The sequence below is a fragment of the Sceloporus occidentalis genome, unplaced genomic scaffold, assembly GCF_023333645.1.
Source record: "Sceloporus occidentalis isolate IW3139 unplaced genomic scaffold, rSceOcc1.0.p SCAF_268, whole genome shotgun sequence".
Taxonomy (NCBI): domain Eukaryota; kingdom Metazoa; phylum Chordata; class Lepidosauria; order Squamata; family Phrynosomatidae; genus Sceloporus; species Sceloporus occidentalis.
In genome coordinates this window covers 304985-329089 of record NW_028317248.1, presented here as the reverse complement: position 1 = coordinate 329089, position 24105 = coordinate 304985, and the positions used below count along the sequence as shown (strand labels likewise).

Sequence of the window (24105 nt, the reverse complement as noted above, 5' to 3'; positions counted from 1 at the left end):
TACATTTGATGTGGTCCATCTTATGGATAGGTATCCTGGCCAAAGCAAGATTGTATGCATGGACCAAAGCGACGTCCCCTTACCTGCTCACTGACAGAGAACCCGGCTGGTAAGGCCTGAGCCCAGGAGGCTGAGCTATCATCACCCAGCCAGGTCTCTGTGAAACAAGACAGGTCAGCCTCTTCGTCCAGTAGGCGATCTTGGACTATTTGCATTGTATTTTTGACTGACATGGCATTACACAAGAGCAGGGAAAGGTTCTGTGGCTGGTTTGGTATGCTCTCCAGCCCTTTTGGGATAGCAAGGTGAATGGAAGGGGAGAGAGATATCTGTCAGGGTCCTAATTGCAGCCCCTCTTGCAACACAAAAGGCAGTACTTTGAAAAAGGAACAGCTTGTAATGAAGAAGATACATGCAACAGAAGTGACTTTTATGCCAGGAATGAAAGAGAGTATAAACTTATCACTTCTATATCCATATCAATTAACTCCACTCCATTAACCAATAAAGCTGATTAATTGGATAGCCCTTTCGCGCACAGCGTTCTCCCACCCTTTTCTGCTCAGTGTCCTCCCATCTGGGATTCTGGCAGCTTTTCTAAAAACAATTAAGCTCTCATGTGCCTTATCTCAACCACTGCATCTGTGGCCTTGGACCACAGAACTCAGCCACACAACAGTTTTAATTAACATTATGGCTTAACAATGTGTGTGTGTGTGTGCATAATGAAATCTCATCCATCCCAATCTAATATGATACCATATGAAAATATAATAAGCATAAATCCATAACAACATAATACAATATAAAAATACCAATAATTCTCTATGTTCCCCCTCCTTTTACAGAGACCAGTCTTTTAAACTCAAGCCTCTGTTGGGATGATTCCCACACATTCCAATCCTAGCAAACAATCACATTCTTTAGTCATGATCTCCTTACCTCTTTCTAGTATCTTTTATTAAAGCACATATTAAGTCATATTATTTTAACCCACCATAAATCCTGTCTATCTTGACTCTAATTTAAACCTAAACCTATAACACTTATGGCATGAATCCCTAAATGCATGAATGAAGGGATTCATGACATATTGTGACTTCAGGCTGGTGCTCCATACCTGAATGGGACTGGCCCATTGTGATCTCAGACCAATGCTCCTTGTCTGCTGCCATGAGATGGAACCATTGTGAATTTAGGCTAATGCTGATTACCTGAAGGATTGAGATGTGACCATTTTGACTTCAGTCAGATGCTCCTCGGATGAAGGATTGAGACAGTACTATTGTGACTTCAGGGTGGTGCTGTATACCTGAAGGATTGAGACTGGCCCTTTGCAACCTCAGGCTCATGCTTCTTGCCTGAAAGATTGAGATGGGAGAATTGTCACTTCAGACTGGTGCTGTATACCTGAAGGATTGGGACTGGCCCATTGCATGTCAGAAACAGGGTAGAAGGGTTCTGTCATAAAGGGTAAAATATTAGAGTTTGATTATTAGACTTAAAGTAGGAGTTATAGTTGTAGTTCATAGTAGGTAATGTAGAGTGATGGGTCATAGAAAGCATGTAGTGGGAAATGTTACAAAGACAGATGGAGTGGCTTTTAGATGAAGGAGGGCGTTTGGAGAGGGGCTGGGGCTGCAGTTGGAGAATGGTTATCAAGGAGGAGTGAAGCTGGCTTGGGAACACTGCTCTTCAAGGTAAGGCTGTCTGGGAGAAGGGAAGGGAAGTAAGACAACCTTGGTATCTATGTAACCTCCCCTTGTGTTGCTTTAGCTTGGGAATTGGGGGCTGGCTTAGGGAAGGGTTGAGCAAGTTTCTTTGGACCCCAGACTTGTCTTGGGAACACCGCTCTTCAAGGTGAAGCTGTCTGGGAGAAGGAAGGAATCTCAGGAAGAGTTAAAAGTTGAAGGAATTGGTTTCAATTGTTTTGAATATTGACAAATTCAAGAGAGAACATGATGTGATTTAAAAGAATGGGGACGGATTAAAAAAATCTGAATGAGAAGAAATATTAGAAATTAGAGAAAACAAAAAGGTATGATGGGCAAAATTTATAAAGTATTATTATTGTGGGACACGAGGCAAGAAACAGTGAAAGAAGTAATGCTCAGTTGGGCAAAGGACACAGGAGACGCGATTGATTACGATAAATGGGAAAGCATATGGAAGAAAGATATCAAATTTACATTGGCACAAAGTTTGAGAGAAAACTGGTTGAAAATGTACTTGAGATGGAATCTAACCCCAATAAAAATAGCCAAAATGTATAAGAAAAGGAAGAATTTATGTTGGAAATGTGAAAAAACATCAGGCTCCTATTTTCATTGTTGGTGGAAATGCGGAAAAGCGAAAGAATACTGGAGGCAGATAATAGATAAATACGATGCTAGAAATTACACCAGAAGAAACCCCAGGATGAATGTTATTAAGGATGTTGGAAAGTCCCATAGTGTGGAGAAGTAGAAAACAAACAAATGTAGCCTTGAGCACAACTGAAGCAGAATTTGCAGCTTTGAATGAAATAGTGAACGAAGTACAATGGGTTGAACAACTGTTAATTGACCTAAACGAAAATTTCAGAGTACCAGTAGAAATTCAAGAAGACTCGCAATCATGCATAGCAATGGCTGAAACAGAAAGTTTGAAAAACAGAACCAAATATGTGGGTGTAAGGTACCAAAATGTAAGAGACATGGTTCAAAAAGGAGAAATAGAGTTGAGGTACATAGAAACACAATATAACATAGCAGATTTGTTTACGAAAGCACTGACAGTAGAAAAACATGAAAGGTTGACACAAATGGTTGGAATGACAATGTAAGTCACATACAATATTTTATTTCGGAGGGGATTGTTAAGGAAAAAGCAACATGGGACATACAGTGATTGAAATAAAACATGTATGTGAGAGTCAGGATGACTCAGCAGAAGCAAGTAGCAACCACACAGGTGTATATGGTAATACAATTAACAAGTCCTGAAAGCCAAGGACAGAAAATGTAAAGTGGATAATTGGACACACCTGAGAATTGTTAAGTGGTCAAGGCTGAGATGATGAAATCATCAATTCTGGATAGAAACAAGAGAGCCAATGAGAGTGGTTGTACACGCCCACTGGGTGGAAACTGACAAGAGTGGGTGGTATGATCCAAGGACTATATTAATGACTATGAATCCCAGTGTGTTTTGTGGGTAGTAGTTGGGTAGTAGAGTGAGGAGTTGAGTATTGTTGTGGAGCTGTGTATATAGTAGAATAAAGTAGATCTTTTATATAAGACTACTGAGTTGTCTGGTGTCTTGGGTGAAGCTACAAGAACCAGCAGGACCCTGGTGAAGAAGGGTGAAGACTTCTGTGGAAGCAAGAGTGAGAAGGCTTGGAGAGTTTGTCGGGGTCTTCAGCCTGTTCTCTGCAACTCTTGCAAAGATATAACAACTAGCCAAAACTGGTCAGCGTGGTGCACAACCAGGTGGTGAGTTCCAGGCCAGAGGTGAAGAGCCACAACTCCCATCATCCCTGACAAGGGTTATGGGCCCAGTTACTGCAGCACCCATCATCCACAGAAGCTGAAAGTTCCAGAGAGTGGAAGACAGATCAGAGCAAGCTGTTTACGCTGCACTGATAAGCTCCGTGAGTAACTCCTCCAGTGTTTTGATTAAGCCTGAAAGGGGTCAGCTGTGCATACTCAGAAGGACTGTGTCAATTGAGTCACTGCACAGATTAAAATGGAGATTTTGAAGTTTAGCAAATTGAATAGAAGCAACTACTCCACCTGGAAGATTTATGCCCAGTCTCTGCTTGTAAAAGAAAGTTTGTGGGCCACAGTTGAAGCCGGGCTGCCTGCCGCTGCCAATGCAGCTACGAAAGAGAGAGATAGTAAAGCCAAGGCTTGTCTTTTCCTAATGCTGGAAGAAGACTTGATTAACGATGTTAGAGATAAGGAAACCGCCAAAGATGTGTGGGACACTTTGCAAAGATTACACACTCCTTCGACTGCCTTTGCAAAAATGCTATGGTCTAAAAGAATTTATAGGCAGAAAATGGAAAAGGGCCAATGTGTAATACAGCATTTGAAAAAGATGCAAGATTTGTTTGTGCAGGCTGAGCTAAGAGGCGTTGAAATTAGCAGAGAACAACAGTGTTATATCTTAATTGAATCATTAGACCCTACTTGGGACAACATCACTAATGCTTTGCAAAACTTACCAACTGAAGAATTAACGAGAGACTTAGTTGTGGCCAGAATCCTGGAAGAGAACCAGAGGAGACAGTCTGAGAGAAATGACGCAGCAACTTCCAAGACTGTGCCAAGAGAGCAAGCCAAGCCTGATGTGCGTGGGCTGGACCAGGCAGCTTCTTTGAGGGAGCAACGGAGATGTTTCTACTGTAAAAAGATTGGACATTTGCAAAAGCACTGCAAGCAGTTGGCTGCTGATAGAAGCAAGCAAGAGAGCAGGTGGCAACCTCGACATGGCCAGAGGCAGAAGCAATCCAAGCCACCATTTTTGAAGGACAATAGAAATAATAATAAGGTGTTTGCCACCATGATAAAAGAAAAACAAAAGGCAAACTCCAAGTGGCTTGTAGATTCTGGAGCTTCGTCCTCTATGTGTAATAACATTAACTTAATTAGTGAGAGAAAGCCAGCAAATGTAAATGCTGTAGTTTTGGCTGATGGGAATGAGCTTAGTACTGTAAATCAAATGGGAACAGTTTACATTCCAGGGCTGAAAGAAAACTTTAATGATGTTTTGCATGTTAAAGAGTTAGAAAAGAACTTGTTATCAGTGAGCAGATTAACAGACAGAGACTACATAGTCACATTTGAAAAGAACTTGTGTAAAATAACTTTAAATGGGGAACTGTGTGGCATAGGCTTAAAGAAAGATAAGCTTTATTTTCTGGAAGAGAATGTTGATAAGTACAAGATAAAGAATGCTAATACCATAGATAATGTTCCGTTGCACAAAGACTGCATACATGAGCTCCATAGGAAGTTTGGCCATGCAAGTTTCAAGAGTTTAAAGAATTTAATAAGCATGTGTCCAGATTTGAAAGTAGCAGAGTGTAAAAATCATTTAGACTGTACTGTATGTAACCAAGTCAAGGTCAGAGCGTATCCAGTTGCTAAGAAGTCTAAAAGGATTGCTCAAAGACCATTTCAATATGTACATGCTGATGTAGCCCAAGCTAATTGTTTGTCACTAGGGGGAAGCAAATATTTCCTGGTTATTGTTGATAGATTTTCAAGATTTGCTTATGTAAGAATACTGAAAAATAAGTCAGAAGCTGGGCAAAGTTTAAAAGCATGGGTAAGAATGGTAGAAAGACAGTTTGATAGCCAAGTTGGGACTATTGTTACAGACAGAGGTGGCGAATTTTTAAATAATCAACTGTACAATTGGTTTCAGAAGGTGGGGATAAGACATGAAACCACCAATCCTGCTTGTCCAAGTGAGGATGGATTAGCAGAAAGAAAAATCCAGGACATCAAAAGGATTTCTGCTTGCATGATGGCAGATGCAGGAGTTGGAGAAAGCTTCTGGGGTGAAGCAACCCTGGCTGCCATACACATAAGTAATAGGATGTACCATTCTGAGATTGAAGACATTCCCTACAGAGTTTTGTATGGGAGAGTGCCAAATTTCAAGTATTTAAGAGTTTTTGGTCAATTTGCACATGTGTACATACCTGCCTGTTTCAGAAGGAAAGGAGAACCCAAAAGCAAAAGGCTAATGTTCCTAGGGTATTCAGGAAACAGCTACAAGTTTCTAATGAGAGGAAAAGAGATACAGTACTCCAGGTCTGCAAATTTTGAAAGACATGCTGGCTGGGACAAGCTGCATGCCAATAAGGAAGTGTTCTTGAGGTTAGGAAGTTCAAGTGAGCAGCAAGCACAGACTGAACCAACTTCAGGAAACGGAGGGGTATCAGTCAAGCCAGAAGCCTCAACTAGCAGTAGTGGTAGTACCTCAGATGAGGAGACACAAACAAGACCAGTAACCACTAGGATGACAGAAGACAAAAGGTTTAGCAAAAAGACAACATCTACTAGTACAGACAGTGATGAGGAAAGAGGCAGAACAACAGAATTCGTACCCAGGCGTAGTCACAGAGTTAGAAAGTCACCAGATAGATTAGTTGTGACACAGGCTAGAGCTTGTACAGTAGTAGAAGAGCCTGAAAGTTTTGAAGAGTTGGAAACCTTTTCAAGGGAAGAACAGGAAAGATGGTGTGAAGCAATGGATAGTGAATTCAGTTGCTTGGTGAACAAAAATGTTTTTGAAGTTGTAGATAGACCCAGAGATAAGAAAGTGATTGGTTGTAAATGGGTGTATAAGAGAAAGGAAATGCCTGATGGAAGCATTAAGTACAAGGCAAGATTAGTAGCTAAGGGTTTTGCACAACAGCAGTATGAGAATTTTGATAAGACTTACTCTCCAACAGCAAAGCCAGAAAGTTTGAGAATGGTGTTAGCTGTAGCAGCAAGAAGGAATTTAGTTGTGGAACATTTTGATTTTGAAACAGCTTATTTAAATGCAAATTTGGAAGAAGAAATTTTTATGGAACAGCCACAAGGTTTTGAAGAGAATGGAAGTCAGAAAGTTTACAGATTGAAGAAGGCATTGTATGGTTTAAAACAGAGTGCCAGAGCATGGAATTTGTGCATTAATGATGAGTTGGTTAAGTTAGGATACAAAAGAAGCGTGGCAGATGCTTGTGTTTATACAAAAGGAGACATAGTGTTAGTGATTTATGTAGATGACTTGTGCGTGGCAGCAAAGTCAAAACAGGAAATAGAGTCAGTGAAGAGAGAATTGTCTGAAAAGTTTGTTTTAAAGGATTTAGGTTTGTTGAAGTCTTATTTAGGCATTAATGTTGAATGGACACAAGAAGGACATTGTTTGCTAAGCCAGAGAAAGAAGATAGAGAACTTGATTGAAAAGTGTGGATTACAGAATGCTAAGATAGTTAAAGCTCCAATGACAACTGGTTTCGTATCTGAACCAACAACCAGAGATTTTGAGGACAAGACATTTTTCAGGAGCATAATAGGATCTCTACAATTCATTTCTTGCCACACTAGACCAGACATTTCGTTTGCTGTTAACGTTTTATCTAGAAGAGTTTCTAATCCTAAGGTTGAGGATTGGACAGCTGTGAAACACTTGTTGAGATATTTGAAAGGGACTCTAGACAAGAAGTTAATCATTAGAAGCAGTAATGCAGATTTAGATTGTTTTGTAGACAGTTCATTTGCATCAGAATTAGGAGACAAGAAGTCAGTGACAGGAATGATAATCAAATATAGTGAAAGTCCAATAGTTTGGAGAAGCAGAAAACAGACTAACGTAGCGTTAAGCACATCTGAAGCAGAATTTGCAGCTTTGAATGAAATTGTAAATGAGGTACAATGGATTGAACAATTGTTAATTGACCTAAACGAAAATTTCAGAGTACCAGTAGAAATTCAAGAAGATTCGCAATGATGCATAGCAATGGCTGAAACAGAAAGTTTGAAAAACAGAACCAAATATGTGGGTGTAAGGTACCAAAATGTAAGAGACATGGTTCAAAAAGGAGAAATAGAGTTAAGGTACATAGAAACACAAAATAACATAGTAGATTTATTTACTAAAGCACTGACAGTAGAAAAACATGAAAGGTTAACACAAATGGTTGGAATGACAATGTAAGCCACATACAATATTTTATTTCGGAGGGGATTGTTAAGGAAAAAGCAACATGGGACATACAGTGATTGAAATAAAACATGTATGTGAGAGTCAAAGTGACTCAGCAGAAGCAAGTAGCAACCACACAGGTGTAAAAGATAATGGAATTAACAAGTCCTGAGTGCCAAGGACAAGAAATGTAAAGTGGATAATTGGACACACCTGAGAATTGTTAAGTGATCAAGGCTGAGATGATGAAATCATCAAATCTGGGTAGAAACAAGAGAGCCAATGAGAGTGGTTGTACACGCCCACTGGGTGGAAACTGACAAGAGTTGGTGGTATGATCCAAGGACTATAATAATGACTATGATTCCCAATGTATTGTGTGGGTAGTAGTGGATAGTAGTGAGGAGTTGTATTATTATTATTATTATTAAACTTTATTTCTATAGCGCTGTAATTATACACAGCGCTGTACAAAGTCAGTAAAATTAGGAGTAAATAAAAGCCTGCCCAAGGCGTACATTCTAAGATAATAACAATTAAAAGAGGAATAGATAAAATTACCATATAGAAAGGAAAAAACAGATTAAAAACATCAAATATCAAACAAATCACATGACATCAAATATTGTCAGACAGCCAGATAACAATCACAAATTCCCTGAGAACGCTTCCCTAAACAATATGGTTTTCAGCTCAGCTTTAAAGCTGGTTAGGGAAGTGATGAGCCGTGCATGCAGAGGAAGAAGGTTCCAGGAATGAGGGGCAGCTAGAGAGAAGGGACGGATCCGGGACGGGGCAGAGGAGATCCTGGGTTGAGAGAGGAGATTTTGGCTACCAGAGCGGAGAGTGCGAGTAGGGATGTAGGGAGAGAGAAGATCAGTTAAATAAAGAGGGGCCAGCCCATGCAGGGCTTTAAAGGTGAGTAGCAAAAGTTTGTACCTGATGCGGAAAGGAAGAGGGAGCCAGTGAAGGGAAGACAACAGAGGGGAGACATGATCATAACGGCGAGCGAGTGAAATAATGCGTGCAGCTGAATGCTGAACAGAAATTAATGGGTGGAGGTGAGAGAGAGGAAGCCCTGCCAGGAGGAGGTTACAGTAGTCTAATCGTGAGACCACTAGGGCATGGACCAGTGTCTTTGCGGTAGAAGCTGAGAGATATGGACGGATTTTGGCGATATTATAGAGAAAAAATCTACAGACTTTGGCTGTAGTCTGGATCTGTGGGATAAATGACAAAGAGGAGTCAAAGATGAAACCAAGACTGCGGGCTTCCTGGACCGGCTGGATCGAGATGTTATTGACGGAAATAGAAAAGGAATAGTGAAGGGTGGGCTTAGGAGGGAAAACAAGAAGCTCGGTCTTGGACATATTGAGCTTCAGACGCCGATGGTGCATCCAGTGGGAGACAGCTGTTAGACAGGATGACACTTGCTGCTCTAACTCTGGTGAAAGATTAGGGGTGGAAAGGTATAGCTGGGTATCATCGGCGTAAAGATGGTAGGAGAAACCAAAAGAACTGATAAGTTTGCCAAGGGAGAGTGTGTATAGAGAGAACAAAGAGACACATTTCCTTCCTTTTGGCCCAAGGAGCCTGGCCTCCTTCTGACTCTGGAGTCTCAGGAGAGAAAGAGAGGACTCTGTTTAACTGAGGCCTCAGAGAAGGTTCTGGAACATTATTCCCTACAGTCACAAGCAGAACAAAATGGCCGCCAGAACACAAAATGTGAGTCTGAGGCAGTGGGCGTGGTCTTCCAGCTGCTCTGCCCCATTGGCCAGCTTCAAGAAGAGGCGGAGCTTCAGCTTCTCTAGCTTTGCACGCAGAAGAGTGAGAGAGGAGTAGAGTTTTAGAGGGAGAAGGAGACAGACAGACATTAAGGGAGGAAGGAAGGAGAGAGAGGGGAGTGAAGTGAAGCGACAGCAGAGAGACAAGGCCTGGAACCACTAGGCTTCACTGCTGCACTGAGGTCCGGCTGGGCCTGGCTTGGATCTACTGCTGCTGGTGCTTTCCTTTGGCCACTGCCATTAAGGTGGGGAGGAAGGACGCCCAGCAGTCCTTCTAGGCATGGCCCAGTCTCTCTGAAGGTGGGAGAGTGTGACTCCCCAAAGGGGATTTCAATGCTTTTAATGGTGGCTCTCATACTGTAGCAATGGTAGTGGTGATGATGATGATGATATCAGGCCTGGGGGGGAGGATAGAGCTGCCCCCAGACCTTAATCATCATTAATGCCACCATCCCTGGGCATTCTTGTTCTGCACCACTGTAATGGCCATGGCTCAGTGCTATGGAACTCTGGGAATGTACTTTTGGTTTGGCATTTTAGGGGTTGTTAAGGTTTGGAAATCCTGTTTGAGGATCCTTCTGACTTTGGGGCCCCTTCATCCTCCCTTTTGGGTTCCCTGAAGGCCTCAAACTGCCAAATGCCAAGTGCTTAGGAAGAGGCAACCATTTTGTGTTCCAGAGGCCATTTTGTGTTCTGGTGGCCATTTTGTGTTCCAGAGGCCATTTTGTGTTCTGGCGGCCATTTTGTGTTCCAGAGGCCATTTTGTGTTCTGGCGGCCATTTTGTGTTCCGGAGGCCATTTTGTGTTCTGGCGGCCATTTTGTGTTCTGGCGGCCATTTTGTGTTCTGGCGGCCATTTTGTGTTCCAGAGGCCATTTTGTGTTCCGGGGGCCATTTTGTGTTCCAGAGGCCATTTTGTGTTCTGGCGGCCATTTTGTGTTCCAGAGGCCATTTTGTGTTCTGGTGGCCATTTTGTGTTCCGGAAGCCATTTTGTGTTCCGGAGGCCATTTTGTGTTCTGGTGGCCATTTTGTGTTCCAGAGGCCATTTTGTGTTCTGGCGGCCATTTTGTGTTCCGGAGGCCATTTTGTGTTCTTATGGCCATTTTGTGCTGCTTGTGACTGAGGGGAATAATGTTCCAGAACCTTCTCTGAGTCTCAGTTGAACAGAGGCCTCTCTTTATCTCCTGTGGCTCCAGAGAGAGAAGGAGGCTCCTATCTAATTCCTCTTGAGAGTTTGTCCATTTTGTTTGTTTGTTTGTTGTTTTTTCTGTTTTTTAAATATTGCTTTGGATTTAATACTTTTTTAAGGAGAGGAGGGTACCATTATTATTATTATTATTGTTATTATTAACCTTTATTTATGAAGCGCTGTAAATTTACACAGTCTGGTTTTTAAAGGCTGCAATAGATTCCTCCCAGAGGACCTGAGGGTGCAGTGGGGCAGATTATATGGAAGCAGGCCATCCCTCAAATAGGTTGGACCCAAGCCATGTAGGTTTTTAAAGGTTATAATCAACACCTTCTACTGTGCCCAGAAACTAATAGGCCCGGAAACTAATAATAAATCAACTTCCAAAATTGTATCGCTTTCCCACAATTCCACCACATTTGATAGATTGAGCCCTGCTCCTTTTCACATTTTCAACACAAATTACTGCAATGCTTATACATCTTGCTTATTCTCTCTGGTGCTAAATACCATCAAAATGTTTTATAATAACTCTCTGTTTGATGTTTTGGCTGCAAGTATAGTTCAATCTTTGTTTCCAAGTGTATTCCCAATGGTCTAATTCAATTACAAAACCAAAGTTTTGAGACCATCTGATCACATTTTCTTTAATAATGTTCTCTTATGTACAGATTTTAAGAATACAAATATAAAGTCTTGCTAACAAGGCATCTTTATTTGACATACAGTGGTCCCCCGGGTTACGAAATTAATTCGTTCCGCTGCCCTTTTCGTAACCCGGAAGACTTTCGCAAGCCGAATTGCCATAGGCGCTAATAGCGAAAGCCGCTTTTTGGTGCGAAATAGCGCCGAAAAGCACCAAAAGTTTTTTCGTAACCCAAAAAAACTTTCGTAACGCGGAACAGTTTTTTTAAATTATTTTTTTTCGTAACCCGGGAATTTCGTAAGGCGGTGCTTTCGTATCCCGGGGTACCACTGTAATTTCTTGTTCTAGATCAGAGTCTGATTTGCAAATACCGGATTGTTTTTTATCCATTAGGAAGAGCTTTCTTAATTGTCTGTAAAAGAACCATGAAAGATAATACCCTGATAATTACGATCTTCTTGTGTCTTTATTCTAGAACCAGTTCTATTTGCATCGATTCTTTATAGGAGATCCAATTTGCGTCCTTTTTTGAATCTCTGGTCTCTTTTCTCAGGAACTGCATCTCGGCCCCTTGGACACAGCTTTGGGGCACCTTTTGCTGGAAGTGACCCAAGGGCCAGACCCCCAGGACCCCTGCCCACCTGATGGCCGACAGAGAGGCCAAGCGGAGGGAGTTGGGCTCCCAGAGAAAGAGGATGCAGACGTACAAGAACTCTTTGGTGAGTCGAGGTTCTTGACTATTAGTTTCATCTGTGTCACTGCTGGGATAGTTCATGAAAGCAAGCGGGGAACATACTCTCCCAATTTAGCAGAGACAGTCCTGGTTAATCCTCTGTCGCCCCACTTTTTCAGGCGCTTCCAAACATGTCCCGGTTGGTCTCCCCTCCTCCCACTTTCCCCCTTCTCAGCTCACTTCAGCTCCTGAATGCCATTCAGTTTGCCCCCCATCAACTCAAAAGTGGGGAGAGGAGGGGAAAGAAAGAGGCAGGATATTGCCCTTCCCAGGAGACTGAAGCAAAAGCAAACTGTTGTGCACTTCCTAGCTTGTGTGATCTTCTTCATAAACAACTTTGGCCATCTTGACCACCTTTTGTGTTGCTTGTCCACATGTGTCTTCCTTTTCCCATCTGTGAAATGTTGGGGGACATGGTAGAACATGTCTGGGTCTAAATATGGGGTGGTCCCAGTGGCCCTCAAGCCCACAGTGCTCCCCACAACAGTTTGTTAAAATTAACTTTGGCCTCTGAAATGTGGCAAGAAATATCTAAATGCACTATAATTCTTTGGTGGCTAAATGTACTGTATGTGGTGGGATAGTGAGTATCATAATCCATCCTCTATATCCCAGACATGGCCGAAATTATATTGTTTATTATATTGTATATTATATTGAAAGGATTCCAAACAAACTGGATCTCGAAGGCAGTAGCTTTTTTTCTTGCTGACAGAATTTAAAGTTTATTTCCTGGAATGAATTGTGAAGTGATGGAATAATATTTGGGATGCACCATGTGCTTTCCTCCCCTTTTGCTTAGTCACTTTCTGGATGAGGGCTATTTTCTGTTGCAGGTGACCTTTGCAGATGTGGCTGTATATTTCACTGAGGAGGAATGGAAACTGTTGACAAAGGAACAGAGACTGATGTACAGTTATGTGATGATGGAGAATTATCACAATGTGGCCTCTGTGGGTAAGGAACCGTAATCCATTCTCCTTTCTATGAAGACTGAGGTCCCTTTTATGCTAAATTATCATGGTGCTATGATTCCACTAGACTTATAGAATCATAGAGTTGGAATAGACCACAAGGGCCATTCACTTCAACCCTCTTCTGCTATGCAGGAATACACATTCCAAGCACCATCCAGCCTCTGTTTAAAGACCTCCAAAGAAGAGGACTCCACCAAGCTCTAAGGGAGTATATTGCACTGTCTCAAAATTCCTCCTAATATTTCGGTGGAACCTCTTTCCCTGCAGCTTGCATCCATTGTGGTGTCTCCTTTTTTCTGTAGCAGCAGAAAGCAAGCTTGCTGCATCATCAATACGACCCTTTCCAATATTTAAACATGGATATCATATCCACTCTTAACTTTCTTTTCTCCAGGCTAAACGTACCCAGTTCTCTAAGCCATTCCTCATAGGGCTTGATGGTTTCCAGATCCTTCACCACTTTGGTTGTCCTCCTCTTGGCATGTTCAAACTTTTCAACATACTTTTGAATTGTGGTGCCCAGAACTGGACACAGGATTATTCCAAGGGAGGCTTGACCAAAGCAGAAGAGAGTGGCACTATTACTTCCCTTGATCAAGAAACTATACTCATATTGATGCAGCCTAGAATGACATTGGCCTTTTTAGCTGCCGCATCACACTGTTGGTCCATGTTCAACTTGTGGTCTACTGGGAGTCCTAGATCCCTTTCAAGTGTAGTTTAATTGAGATAACAACGTCCTGTAGATTATTTGAATTTGTGGTTTAGTGAGGTACAATTGCTCTACACTTTATAAGGATTCTTAATACCCCATCGTAAACTGCCAATTGTCAGAACCAGCTTCTGTGGTTCATCCAGAATGGGATTGCGGTTTAGGGGGGAATTGTTAGTAGTTTAAATGTTAGTAGTTTTAAGTCGTTGGTAAGTATAATGGGGCCTAGAACAGCTTGGAGGAAGGGAGTCTGTTGTGGAGGCTATTAACTGACTGGTTTGTGAGATTTGGGTGGCAGGCATGCCCCAGGGGGAGAGGGGTATGAGAACAGTGGAAGAAGAAGGCAAGAGGTACCTTGGCAGCTGGGTTGGTTAGGGGCTGAAGGGAGAGGAAAGGGAGGAGTGTGGAGATAGTAAACGACGGAGGGAAAAGATTCTGACTCTTCAAAGACTGCTTAGACAAGTTAATGGATGCTTCTGCTGGAGTTTCTCAATAAACCTTTTGGTTCAAGCTAAGGACTTTTTAATTCTGAAATTTAGGGTTTTGTGGGAAGGAAGCATGGAGATTAATGCTTTCCTCACCCAAATGGTACTTAGCATATTGCTCAGCAAGGTTCCTACCCTTTTTGGTCCCTCTTCCATCCTTTTGAGGCTCTGGAGATGGTTCTTGGGGAAAATTTGCCATGCAATGGATCAGAGAGGGCTCAACAGTGGTAAAACGGCCTCCACTTCCCCAAAGGGATGCAATGGGATACTGAGGGGCAAAACATTATTCCATATTTTTAGGCAATACAATGTGGGGGGTGCCCCTGAGAGCCAATATGACCCCCCCATGTGACAGTAGTCCATCCCTGTCTTAGAGATGTCTTTAGGCTGTTTTAAGGCTGCTCTCTGGTGCTTGATCCTCACCAAAATTCGAGTCCAGTTCCCAGCCCCCTTGCTCTGCCTTTCCCAATGAATCACTTGTGTATTGATTATCCATCCATTCTGAACAAATGGGCCTCAAAGTGTCCCTTTTATGCATCACACTCTCTGGGTGTGTGTCTGTGATAGAGAGAAGGAGGGAATGTGAAAAACAGAAAGGCAGGGAAGAGATGGTGAAGGTGAAATGCTGAAGCAGTGCAGATGGGCAAGAGGGAAGGTTGGAGAGCGGAGGGAGAAAGGGAAGGGGATCAGGCCTCTGGGAGCCAGGAGGGGGAGGCAGGAGCAAAGCCAGGGTTGCCTAGCTCTGTGTGGACAGGAAGGGACCTCTGGGAAGGGCCAGGAGAGAGGCCTTGGGGATTGGGAGGCAGCCACCAACCTGACAGATTTTAAGAACTGAACTGGTGAGAACCGGCTCAGACCCTTGTTTTCAGATATATTTAGGGGTTCCATTTAACAATTATGAGCAATGCATATGAAGAGAGAAAATGGCAACACATAAATTCCTTTTTCTCTAATGTTTCTTTTCCAACCTGAGCTTGCTTAGCTCCATGGTTGATTCCAGAGGCTCTTTGTCACTCAAAATTCTGGAGTCTGGGGAGGACACTCACAAGTGCTATGACAGTGATGGTGAACCTATGCCACACGTGCCAGAAGTGGCACTTTGCCCAGCCCCATTCCTCCCCACTTATCCTTCCTGCCCTCCAAGTATCCCAAACGGGGCACTTGGAGGGCAGGGAAAGGTCTGTGGGGAGGGAGGCACGGGGGCTGCCCTGCTCCCTTCCTCTCCACTTACTCTTACTGCCCTCCAAGTGTCCCAAACGGGGCACTTGGAGGGCAGGGAAAGGTCTGTGGGGAGGGAGGATGCCCAACCCCCTTCCTCCCCACTTAACCTTCCTGCCCTCCAAGTATCCCAAATGGGGCACTTGGAGGGCAGGGAAAGTTCTGTGGGGAGGGAGGCACGGGGGCTGCCCTGCTCCCTTCCTCTCCACTTACTCTTCCTGCCCTCCAAGTGTCCCAAACAGGGCACTTGAAGGGCAGGGAAAGGTCTGTGGGGCTGCCCTGCTCCCTTCCTCTCCACTTACTCTTCCTGCCCTCCAAGTGTCCCAAATCGCCATCATTGTGCTATGATTTTAGGGGAAATTCATACTTAGCTCAAAGGAGAGATTAGGGCAACAGTGACCTCAGGATTCATCCCAACTATACCAGGCCGGGAAACACACAGAACTCCAGAGGCATTTCAAATAGGTTTTTGTGTTTTATTTAGGGGGAAAGTAAAACACACACACACATACATATATGTGTTCACGCGCGTGCGCGCACACACACACACAAACTAGGTAACAAAGGTGGGAGTGGTGAATAGTGTGAGGCTTTGCTAATGGTAATACATTACCTAGATCAATGATGGTGAACCTTATATTTATTTATTTACATCACCATTTGTTCTTCGTATCTTTACTTCCTGTCTTTACAAATCTTCTTTTGTGTTGCTTATTTGTCTTCTTTTGCTTCTTGCAATTTTTCCATATACAACCCATTTTCCCTCTAAAAAAAAAAAACAAATATTAAACGGCCGCCTCTCTGGACCAATTTAAAAAGGGGCTCAAAACACACCTTTTCCAACAGGCATGAATGAATGAATGAATGAAATTTTATTTCTAGACCGCTATTCCTTGTAGATCACAGCAGTTTACAAAAACACCATCAAAACCAATACATAGCCCAACAATACAAAAACCCACCCATAGATACCCCTAATACCCTCGAGATAACCCCTTCTCTCCCCTCACTGTTGCACTATTGTGCTAGTTTGGACAGTTATTTTTATTGTAGTATGTTTTAACTGATGTTATATTGATTGATGCTTTTATTGTATTTTATGGATTGTACTGTTGGATGGTCTAGTGCTGTAACCCGCCTTGATCTTTGGAAAGGCGGGCTAGAAATAAAGTCTTTATTATTATTATTATTATTATTATTATTATTATTTCCTACTTATGGTATATAAAACAGAATCCTGTTATCACTTTTCCCATCGGTTATATACTGGTTGTATATCCATACATATTCTCCAAAAATTATCTCATCATACATTTTAACCTTGTTTAACTAGTATATATTCACATCCTGGTCCAGTTATATAACTATCTGTTTCTATATTCACATAATCAAATCAACCAGGTTTTTTGTGCAGACACCATCTTTTTTCCAAAAACAGCAATATTTGTCCCCATTCTTTTTCCAATTTATCTTTCTTCTTATCTTCAAGTTTACATGAGAGTATATCTAACTTTCTAATATTGTTTAATTTTAATAACCATTCGTCTATTTGTAGCTCTACATTTGCTTTCCAGTATTTTGCAATAACCATCCTGACAAGAGTTATCATATATAACATATTTCTCCTCAGTTTATTCTCATCCTCTGCCCTCAAATAATGTGTCATATTCAACAGATAAATCTCTGGTTTTTTCTTGTATTTTATATTTGTTGTATTGTTTTATGTATGTCCTCCCAGAAACTTTTAACTCTTTCGCATTTCCACCACATGTGGATCATTGTTCCCTTTTCCTTTTGGGAATTCCAGCAAATGTCTCTTTCAGTTTTAAACATCTTCTTTAGCCTATCAGGCGTGTAGTACCACCTATTACTGATCTTTAAAATTTTTTCTTTAAGATCTTGGCACCTTGTAAATGAATTTGTTTTCCTCCAAGATTTTTCCCAAGCTTCTAGTGGTATCTCATGCCCAAGATCTTTCGCACAATCAATCATATATTGTTTTATTGGCTCTCTTTCTAACTCTCTTTCTCTAAACAAATTGTAATATTTTTTTATTTTATTTCCTCCATCCTCCATTATTATTTTGTCCAACTCTACTGGTTTTAATTCAATTCCCGTTGTTTTTATATCTTCTTTGATGGTAACTGTACCAATTTATTTCTTTACCTTCTTTAATTAGTTCTCTAGTTTTTATACTCAACTCCTGTTTTTCATTATCTTTACTACATCATCATATCTTAACCAAGTATTTTGTACATCCCATCTATTAGCAAAGGCTTCATGAGTTGACACCCATCCTGGTATTTTAAAGTAAAATTTGGCTTTAATTGTATTCCATGTCTCTATTAATACCCTCCAAATTGGATTGTAGTAAAAATCTTGATGTACTAAAGCTTTATTATACCAGAGGTATCCGTGCCAGCCAAAACAAAGAATTGCTCCTTCCAAATTTAATATACTTTTATCTTTTAGCTTAATCCAATCCTCCAGCCAGAGCATATCACATGCCCACCTATATGTTTTAATATCTGGCATGGCACATCCCCCGTTCTCTTTCTTCTCCTTTATATTATTCCACCTAATTCTCGCCTTACCTCCCTTCCAAATAAATTTTTTAAATTCCCTATTCCACTATTCCACTGATCTATAATTTTATTATTAATAGTTGTTGGTAAATTCATAAAGATAAACAAAATCTTTGGTAGGATGGACATTTTTATTGCATTAATCTTACCTAGGATAGACAAATTTAGTTTTGCCCATCTACTCAAGTCCTTCTTTATACTATTCCACATTGCCTTATAGTTATTATCAAAAAGATTCATATTGTTATTTGAAATCCAGATTCCTAAATATTTTACCTTGTTCAATATTTCAAATCCTGTTTTTTTCTTTAACATTTCTTTTTCCTCTTTATTCATATTTTTAGCTATTATCACCGATTTACCTTTATTTACTTTAAATCCTGATAATTTTCCAAACCAATTTAATTCAAATAACAGACTTTAAATATTTACTATTGGATCTTCAAGGATTACCACCAAATGATCCCCATAAGCTTGTACTTTAGTTTCTTCTCTTCTTACTTTAATTCCTCTTATTCTCTGATTTTTCCTTATCTTATTCAACATATATTCCAATACTATTATAAACAGTAAGGGTGACAGCGGACATCCTTGTCTTGTCCCCCATCTTATAGTAAATTCCTCCGTTAGTTCTCCATTAACTATTAAGCATGCTGTTTGCTTTTTATATATTTCCTCCACACATTTAATAAAGTTTTCCCCTAAATCCATTACCTTTAATAAATTAAACATAAATTTCCAACTGATACTATCGAACGCTTTTTCCGTGTCGACAAACAACAGTGCCGCCTTTTTTCATTATGCATGTTATAATAGTCCAGTTCTTATTATAGTTCTTATATTATTTTTAATCTTCCTTCTAGGCAGGAAACCATTCTGATCCTTTTTTATTATATCATTCAATATTATCTTAAGTCTATTTGCCATAATAAACGCCCAGATCTTATAATCGTTATTCATTAAGGAGATTGGCTCATAGTTACTCATTAATTTTTCATCTTTACCTTCTTTCGGTATCAAAGATATTAAAGTTTTTCCCCATGTTTCTGGTTTCTCCTCTGTTTGAATTAAATTGTATGCTTTCTTTAAAGGTTCTTGTAGTTCTGTTTCAAAAACTTTATAGTATTTTGACGTAAGCCCATCTATCCCAGAGGCTTTTGCGTTTTTTATTTCATCTGATGTTATTTCCGCATTTAATTTCTCCTTCTGATCCAAATTTATTCTTATTTCATTGTGTTCATGCAGTTCTGTTATCTGTTTCTCAACAGGTACACTCCCTTCCTGTTCCTCAAATAATTTTTTAAAGTATGAAACAAAGGCATTCTTAATTTTCTCCTGTTCCGTTATAATTATGTTATTTTGATTAATTTGCGTTATCATCTTTTTCTCTCTCTCGTTCTTTAATCTATTAGCCATCCACCTACTTATTTTATTTGTGTTTTCAAATTGATTTTGTTTTAATTTTTTTAAATTAACGGCAATCTCCTCTGTTATTTTTCTTTCCAATTGTCCTTTCAAAATCTTGATTTCATTTACTAATTTTTTATTTTTCTTTACTTGTTGTAGCTCTTGTTCTTTCATTTTAAGCTCATTTCTAATTTTTTCCTCCGTTTGTCTTTCTTTCCTTTTAATTTCCATCATTCTTTGTATAAATAATCCTCTTACAAACGCCTTGCTTGTATCCCACACTACTTTCATTTTATTCTCCTTTCCACTATTTGTCTCAAAGAAAAACTTCAACTCTTTTTAACCCTATTTACAAAATCTTCATCCTCCAGAATATCCTCATTTAATCTCCAACCTTTATTTCTATTCCATTTCTCATTTCATTCCAGTTCTATCATATTATGGTCAGAAAAAGTCCTTGGCCATATTTCCATTTTTTTACCTTAGTTTCCACTGTTTTTGTAAGCAACACTAAGTCTAGTCTTGATAGGGACTTGTGCGCATCCGAATAAAAAGTAAACCCTTCTTTATCCCCATTGCAATGTGTCCAAACATCTATCAAATTAAATTCCTCCTTCATATTAAAGAAACTTTTAGGCAGCTTTCCTTGGGATTGTTGGTTTGTTTTTTTCTGGGATTTTCTGTCCCTCAAAGGGTTTTTCACGCCATTAAAGTCCCCAGTTATAATTAAGTTGTCGTTTTCAAATTCCCTTATATTCTCTGCCAAATTTTTATAAAACATTTCTTTCCTTTCTAGTGGGGCATAAACATTACATATCACATATTTCACATTATCCAGTAGGATTTCTACACAAAGCAATCTACCATCTTTATCTTTTTTCACAAGTTTTGCTTCATATCTTTTATTTACAAAAATAGCAACGCCCCTTTTCCTTTTATTTACTGTTGCACAAAATAAAGTTCCCAGTTTCCTATTACGTAAATATTTTATGTCCCCATCTTTCATTTTAGTTTCCTGTAAACATAGTAAATCAAAATTATTTTTCTCCAAGTAATGCATTACATGCCTTCTTTTCCTTTCCTGACTTATTCTCTTTACATTCCATGAAATTAACTTAAATCCCATTTTTCCTTTGCTTTTCAACCCGGGTCCTTATATTCCAATTAGCCGTCTACACTAATTTTTATGTCCCTCCTGTGGCGCCCTCTTCTGCTTTCTTGTTTTCTTGATGGTCTGTATTCAGCCCCTTTGTCTCCTGATTACTTTTTTCTCCTTGAGCCTTCCTTTGTGTCCTTTCCTCTCTTTGCCTATTAGCACTTTCTCTTTCCCTCTTATCCCTTTCTTTATTTCTCTCTTCTCGCTTTATTTCTCTCTTCTCGGAGAGAAGACAGTAACTTCAATGGCAAGTGGGGCTGGCGAGTGTAGAGAGGTGTTTAGCAATGTAAATCAACACAGGGTCTGTCTGCAACTGGACTGATGCTGAACAACAGTATATTTATACTGAAATTGTTGCTTGTGGGCAGAAACCGAGCATTCAAAAAGGCTTAAATTGCTTTAGAAAGTTTTTTGTGTGGGGGAAAAAATGTCTGAAACTGAATTAAATGGTGGAAATACTTCAGCCAAAAAGGATTATCACACCGGCTCTCAGGTCCTTCTTGGCTCTGAATTCTGGTCCCATTCAAAGCCAAAGTATAGCACAGTCTGAAGGCAACACTCCCAGAGCTCAATAATAACACAGCCAGAACAGAAGCAAATCTCCAGATATAGGTATTGGCAATGCACTAACCACTTTCCACACTTAAAAATAACTCACAGACACAGTTGATTTCCTCCAAGTCCTTGGAGGTTCTTTAGCTTGAGTTGCAATAGAAAACAAATATGTACCAGCTCTCCTCTCTGACTTTCATCATCTTCACAATCTCTTGTACACACAACTCCAACCCACACCATTCCGCATGTGAGCTGTATCCTGTATTGGTTGTGAGTCATCTCCTGGTGCCACACAGCATGAAGCATCCTCTGCAGTTAGCTTGCATCATGCCATGTGCTCTGACTCAAGACTCTATGGCAGTCTCACAGGAAATGATGCCACTTTTCAATCAAAGTATTTTTACATATATTTATTGGAATATTTTTCAACTGTCTGACTATCTGCTTCCACTGATTTCCTTATGGAAGTTCACCTACAATGTCTTCTTTGCTAGCTCCTAGGAGTAAGGATACAATCATTATATGAATTTGGGGCATCCAGAACAGGATTATGCTCGGGTCACTCACACCAACTATGGAGCGTTACAGACTTCCTGAAAGCGGCGGTTTGCCAGCACCGCCGGTTGCTGCGTCCGAGAACCGGAGTGGCCAAACCGTGCGATTCCCAGACGCAGCAAAAAAGAACCTCGGAAATGGTGCTTCTTTCAGCACCCTAGAAGTGGTGCCGCGAGGCACTAGTCGCACACTCACGGCATCACTTCCGCCACACAACATCCAGACGCTACACATCCACGACGTCAAAATGGTGGTGCCCGGGTTCAGGGGCGTCTACAATAGATGCCCCTTTCTAACCCTAGTACGCGCCGAGCACGTACTATTGGTGCGTGTGTAACGCTCCCAAATTAATTTAATCTCACATAGGGAGGGGTGAACGTGGGGCTAAATTTTGGGGTAAAACCTTCCTCTCTTAATGCTGAGATTCAGTCTTGTCTCTCATTGTCCTTGTTTACAGAAGAACTTGTCAGTCATGAGAGATTCCACACCAGAAGGAAGTCACATAAATGCCAGCACTGTGGGAAACATTTTGCTTACAAGTCAGTCCTTGTCAAGCATCTCAGAGTCCACACAGGAGAGAAGCCATACAAATGTCAGCGTTGTGGGAACTTTTTTTCTCAGCGGTCCCACCTACTGACACACCAGAGAATCCACTCAGGAGAGAAGCCATACAAATGCCAGTGTTGTGGGAACTGTTTTTCTCAGCAGTCTCACCTACTGACACACCAGAGAATCCACTCAGGAGAGAAGCCATACAAATGCCAGCGTTGTGGGAACTGTTTTTCTCACCAGTCAACCCTACTGAAACACCAGAGAATCCACTCAGGAGAGAAGCCATACAAATGCCAGCGTTGTGGGAACTGTTTTTCTCAGCAGTCCCACCTACTGACACACCAGAGAATCCACTCAGGAGAGAAGCCATACAAATGCCAGCGTTGTGGGAACTGTTTTTCTCAGCAGTCCCACCTACTGACACACCAGAGAATCCACTCAGGAGAGAAGCCATACAAATGCCAGCGTTGTGGAAACTGTTTTTCTCAGCAATCAAACCTACTGACACACCAAAGAATCCACACAGGAGAGAAGACATACAAATGCCAGCATTGTGGGAAATGTTTTTCTTTGAAGTCAAACCTACTGACACACCAGAGAATCCACACAGGAGAGAAGCCATACAAATGCCAGCATTGTGGGAACTGTTTTTCTCAGCGGTCTCACTTACTGAGACACCAGAGAATCCACTCAGGAGAGAAGCCATACAAATGCCAGCATTGTGGGAACTGTTTTTCTCACCAGTCAACCCTACTGACACACCAGAGAATCCACTCAGGAGAGAAGCCATACAAATGCCAGCATTGTGGGAACTGTTTTTCTCAGCAGTCTCACCTACTGACACACCAGAAAATCCACTCAGGAGAGAAGCCATACAAATGCCAGTGTTGTGGAAACTGTTTTTCTCAGCAATCAAACCTACTGACACACCAAAGAATCCACACAGGAGAGAAGCCATACAAATGCCAGCATTGTGGGAAATGTTTTTCTTTGAAGTCAAACCTACTGACACACCAGAGAATCCACACAGGAGAGAAGCCATACAAATGCCAGCAGTGTGGAAAATGCTTTTCTCGGAGGTCAGGCCTATTCAATCACCAGAGAGGCTACACAGGAGAGAATCCACTCAAATCCAAGCAGTGAACAAACATTATTATTGTAAAGAAGGAATACAAAAATATCTAACTGTCCAACCAAAAGGCCCTCATGATTTTATTTGTTCGGTTTTTATGTCCATATGTCTGTTTATGTTCTATTTTCATAAGTTTAGGTTTTCATTGCTACTAGTATGGCTTTGGGTTTTAAATTTGGCTGGGGATTATGGATCATGGTATAGGTTAGATAGATAGGTGGAGGGGGACTGGGATTTGTTGCAGCTTTCTAGAATAGCAATGATAGCATTCACAATCTGTGGGATGTTGGCTGAAGAAAGTTGGGGACCAGTAGTAACAGAAAGGGAGCAAGCTTCTTCGGATGTCTGGGACAGGGAGAGATTGTGTGTGTGAGAAGGATGGCAAAGAGGGGCTGGTTAATAGTGGGGGATAGATGGCGGGAATTGTAGGTGAGGGCTAGGTTTGGTATCAGATGGAGTTTTAGGTTTTAGGGTTTCAATATATTCTTTGGTTTGGAGCGGGCAGTTCTGGCTTAAACACTGAATTCCTGACTATGTGTTTTCAATAAAGTTCTTTGCTATTTCAACACACTGGACTCTTTAATACACAAAAGTTGTGAATTTGCACAAAACTGACCCTTTCATCTCTCCTCAGTCCTCAGCTACATTCCCAGCCGTAAGAACAGCAGAGGCAAACACACATCTATCTATCTATCTATCTATCTATCTATCTATCTATCTATCTATCTATGTG

At 40.9% G+C, this 24105-nt stretch overlaps 1 protein-coding gene across 1 annotated transcript; it reads left to right on the top strand.

The window, feature by feature from the left end:
• Positions 1-11680: 11680 nt before the first annotated feature.
• On the top strand, positions 11681-23896 carry LOC149275741 (uncharacterized). Its single transcript, XM_089504352.1, has 3 exons — positions 11681-12024; positions 12875-12995; positions 22146-23896. Exons 1-3 carry the CDS (start codon positions 11950-11952, stop codon positions 23381-23383), a joined length of 1434 nt encoding a protein of 477 aa, XP_089360478.1. The 5' UTR covers positions 11681-11949; the 3' UTR covers positions 23384-23896.
• Positions 23897-24105: the final 209 nt, after the last annotated feature.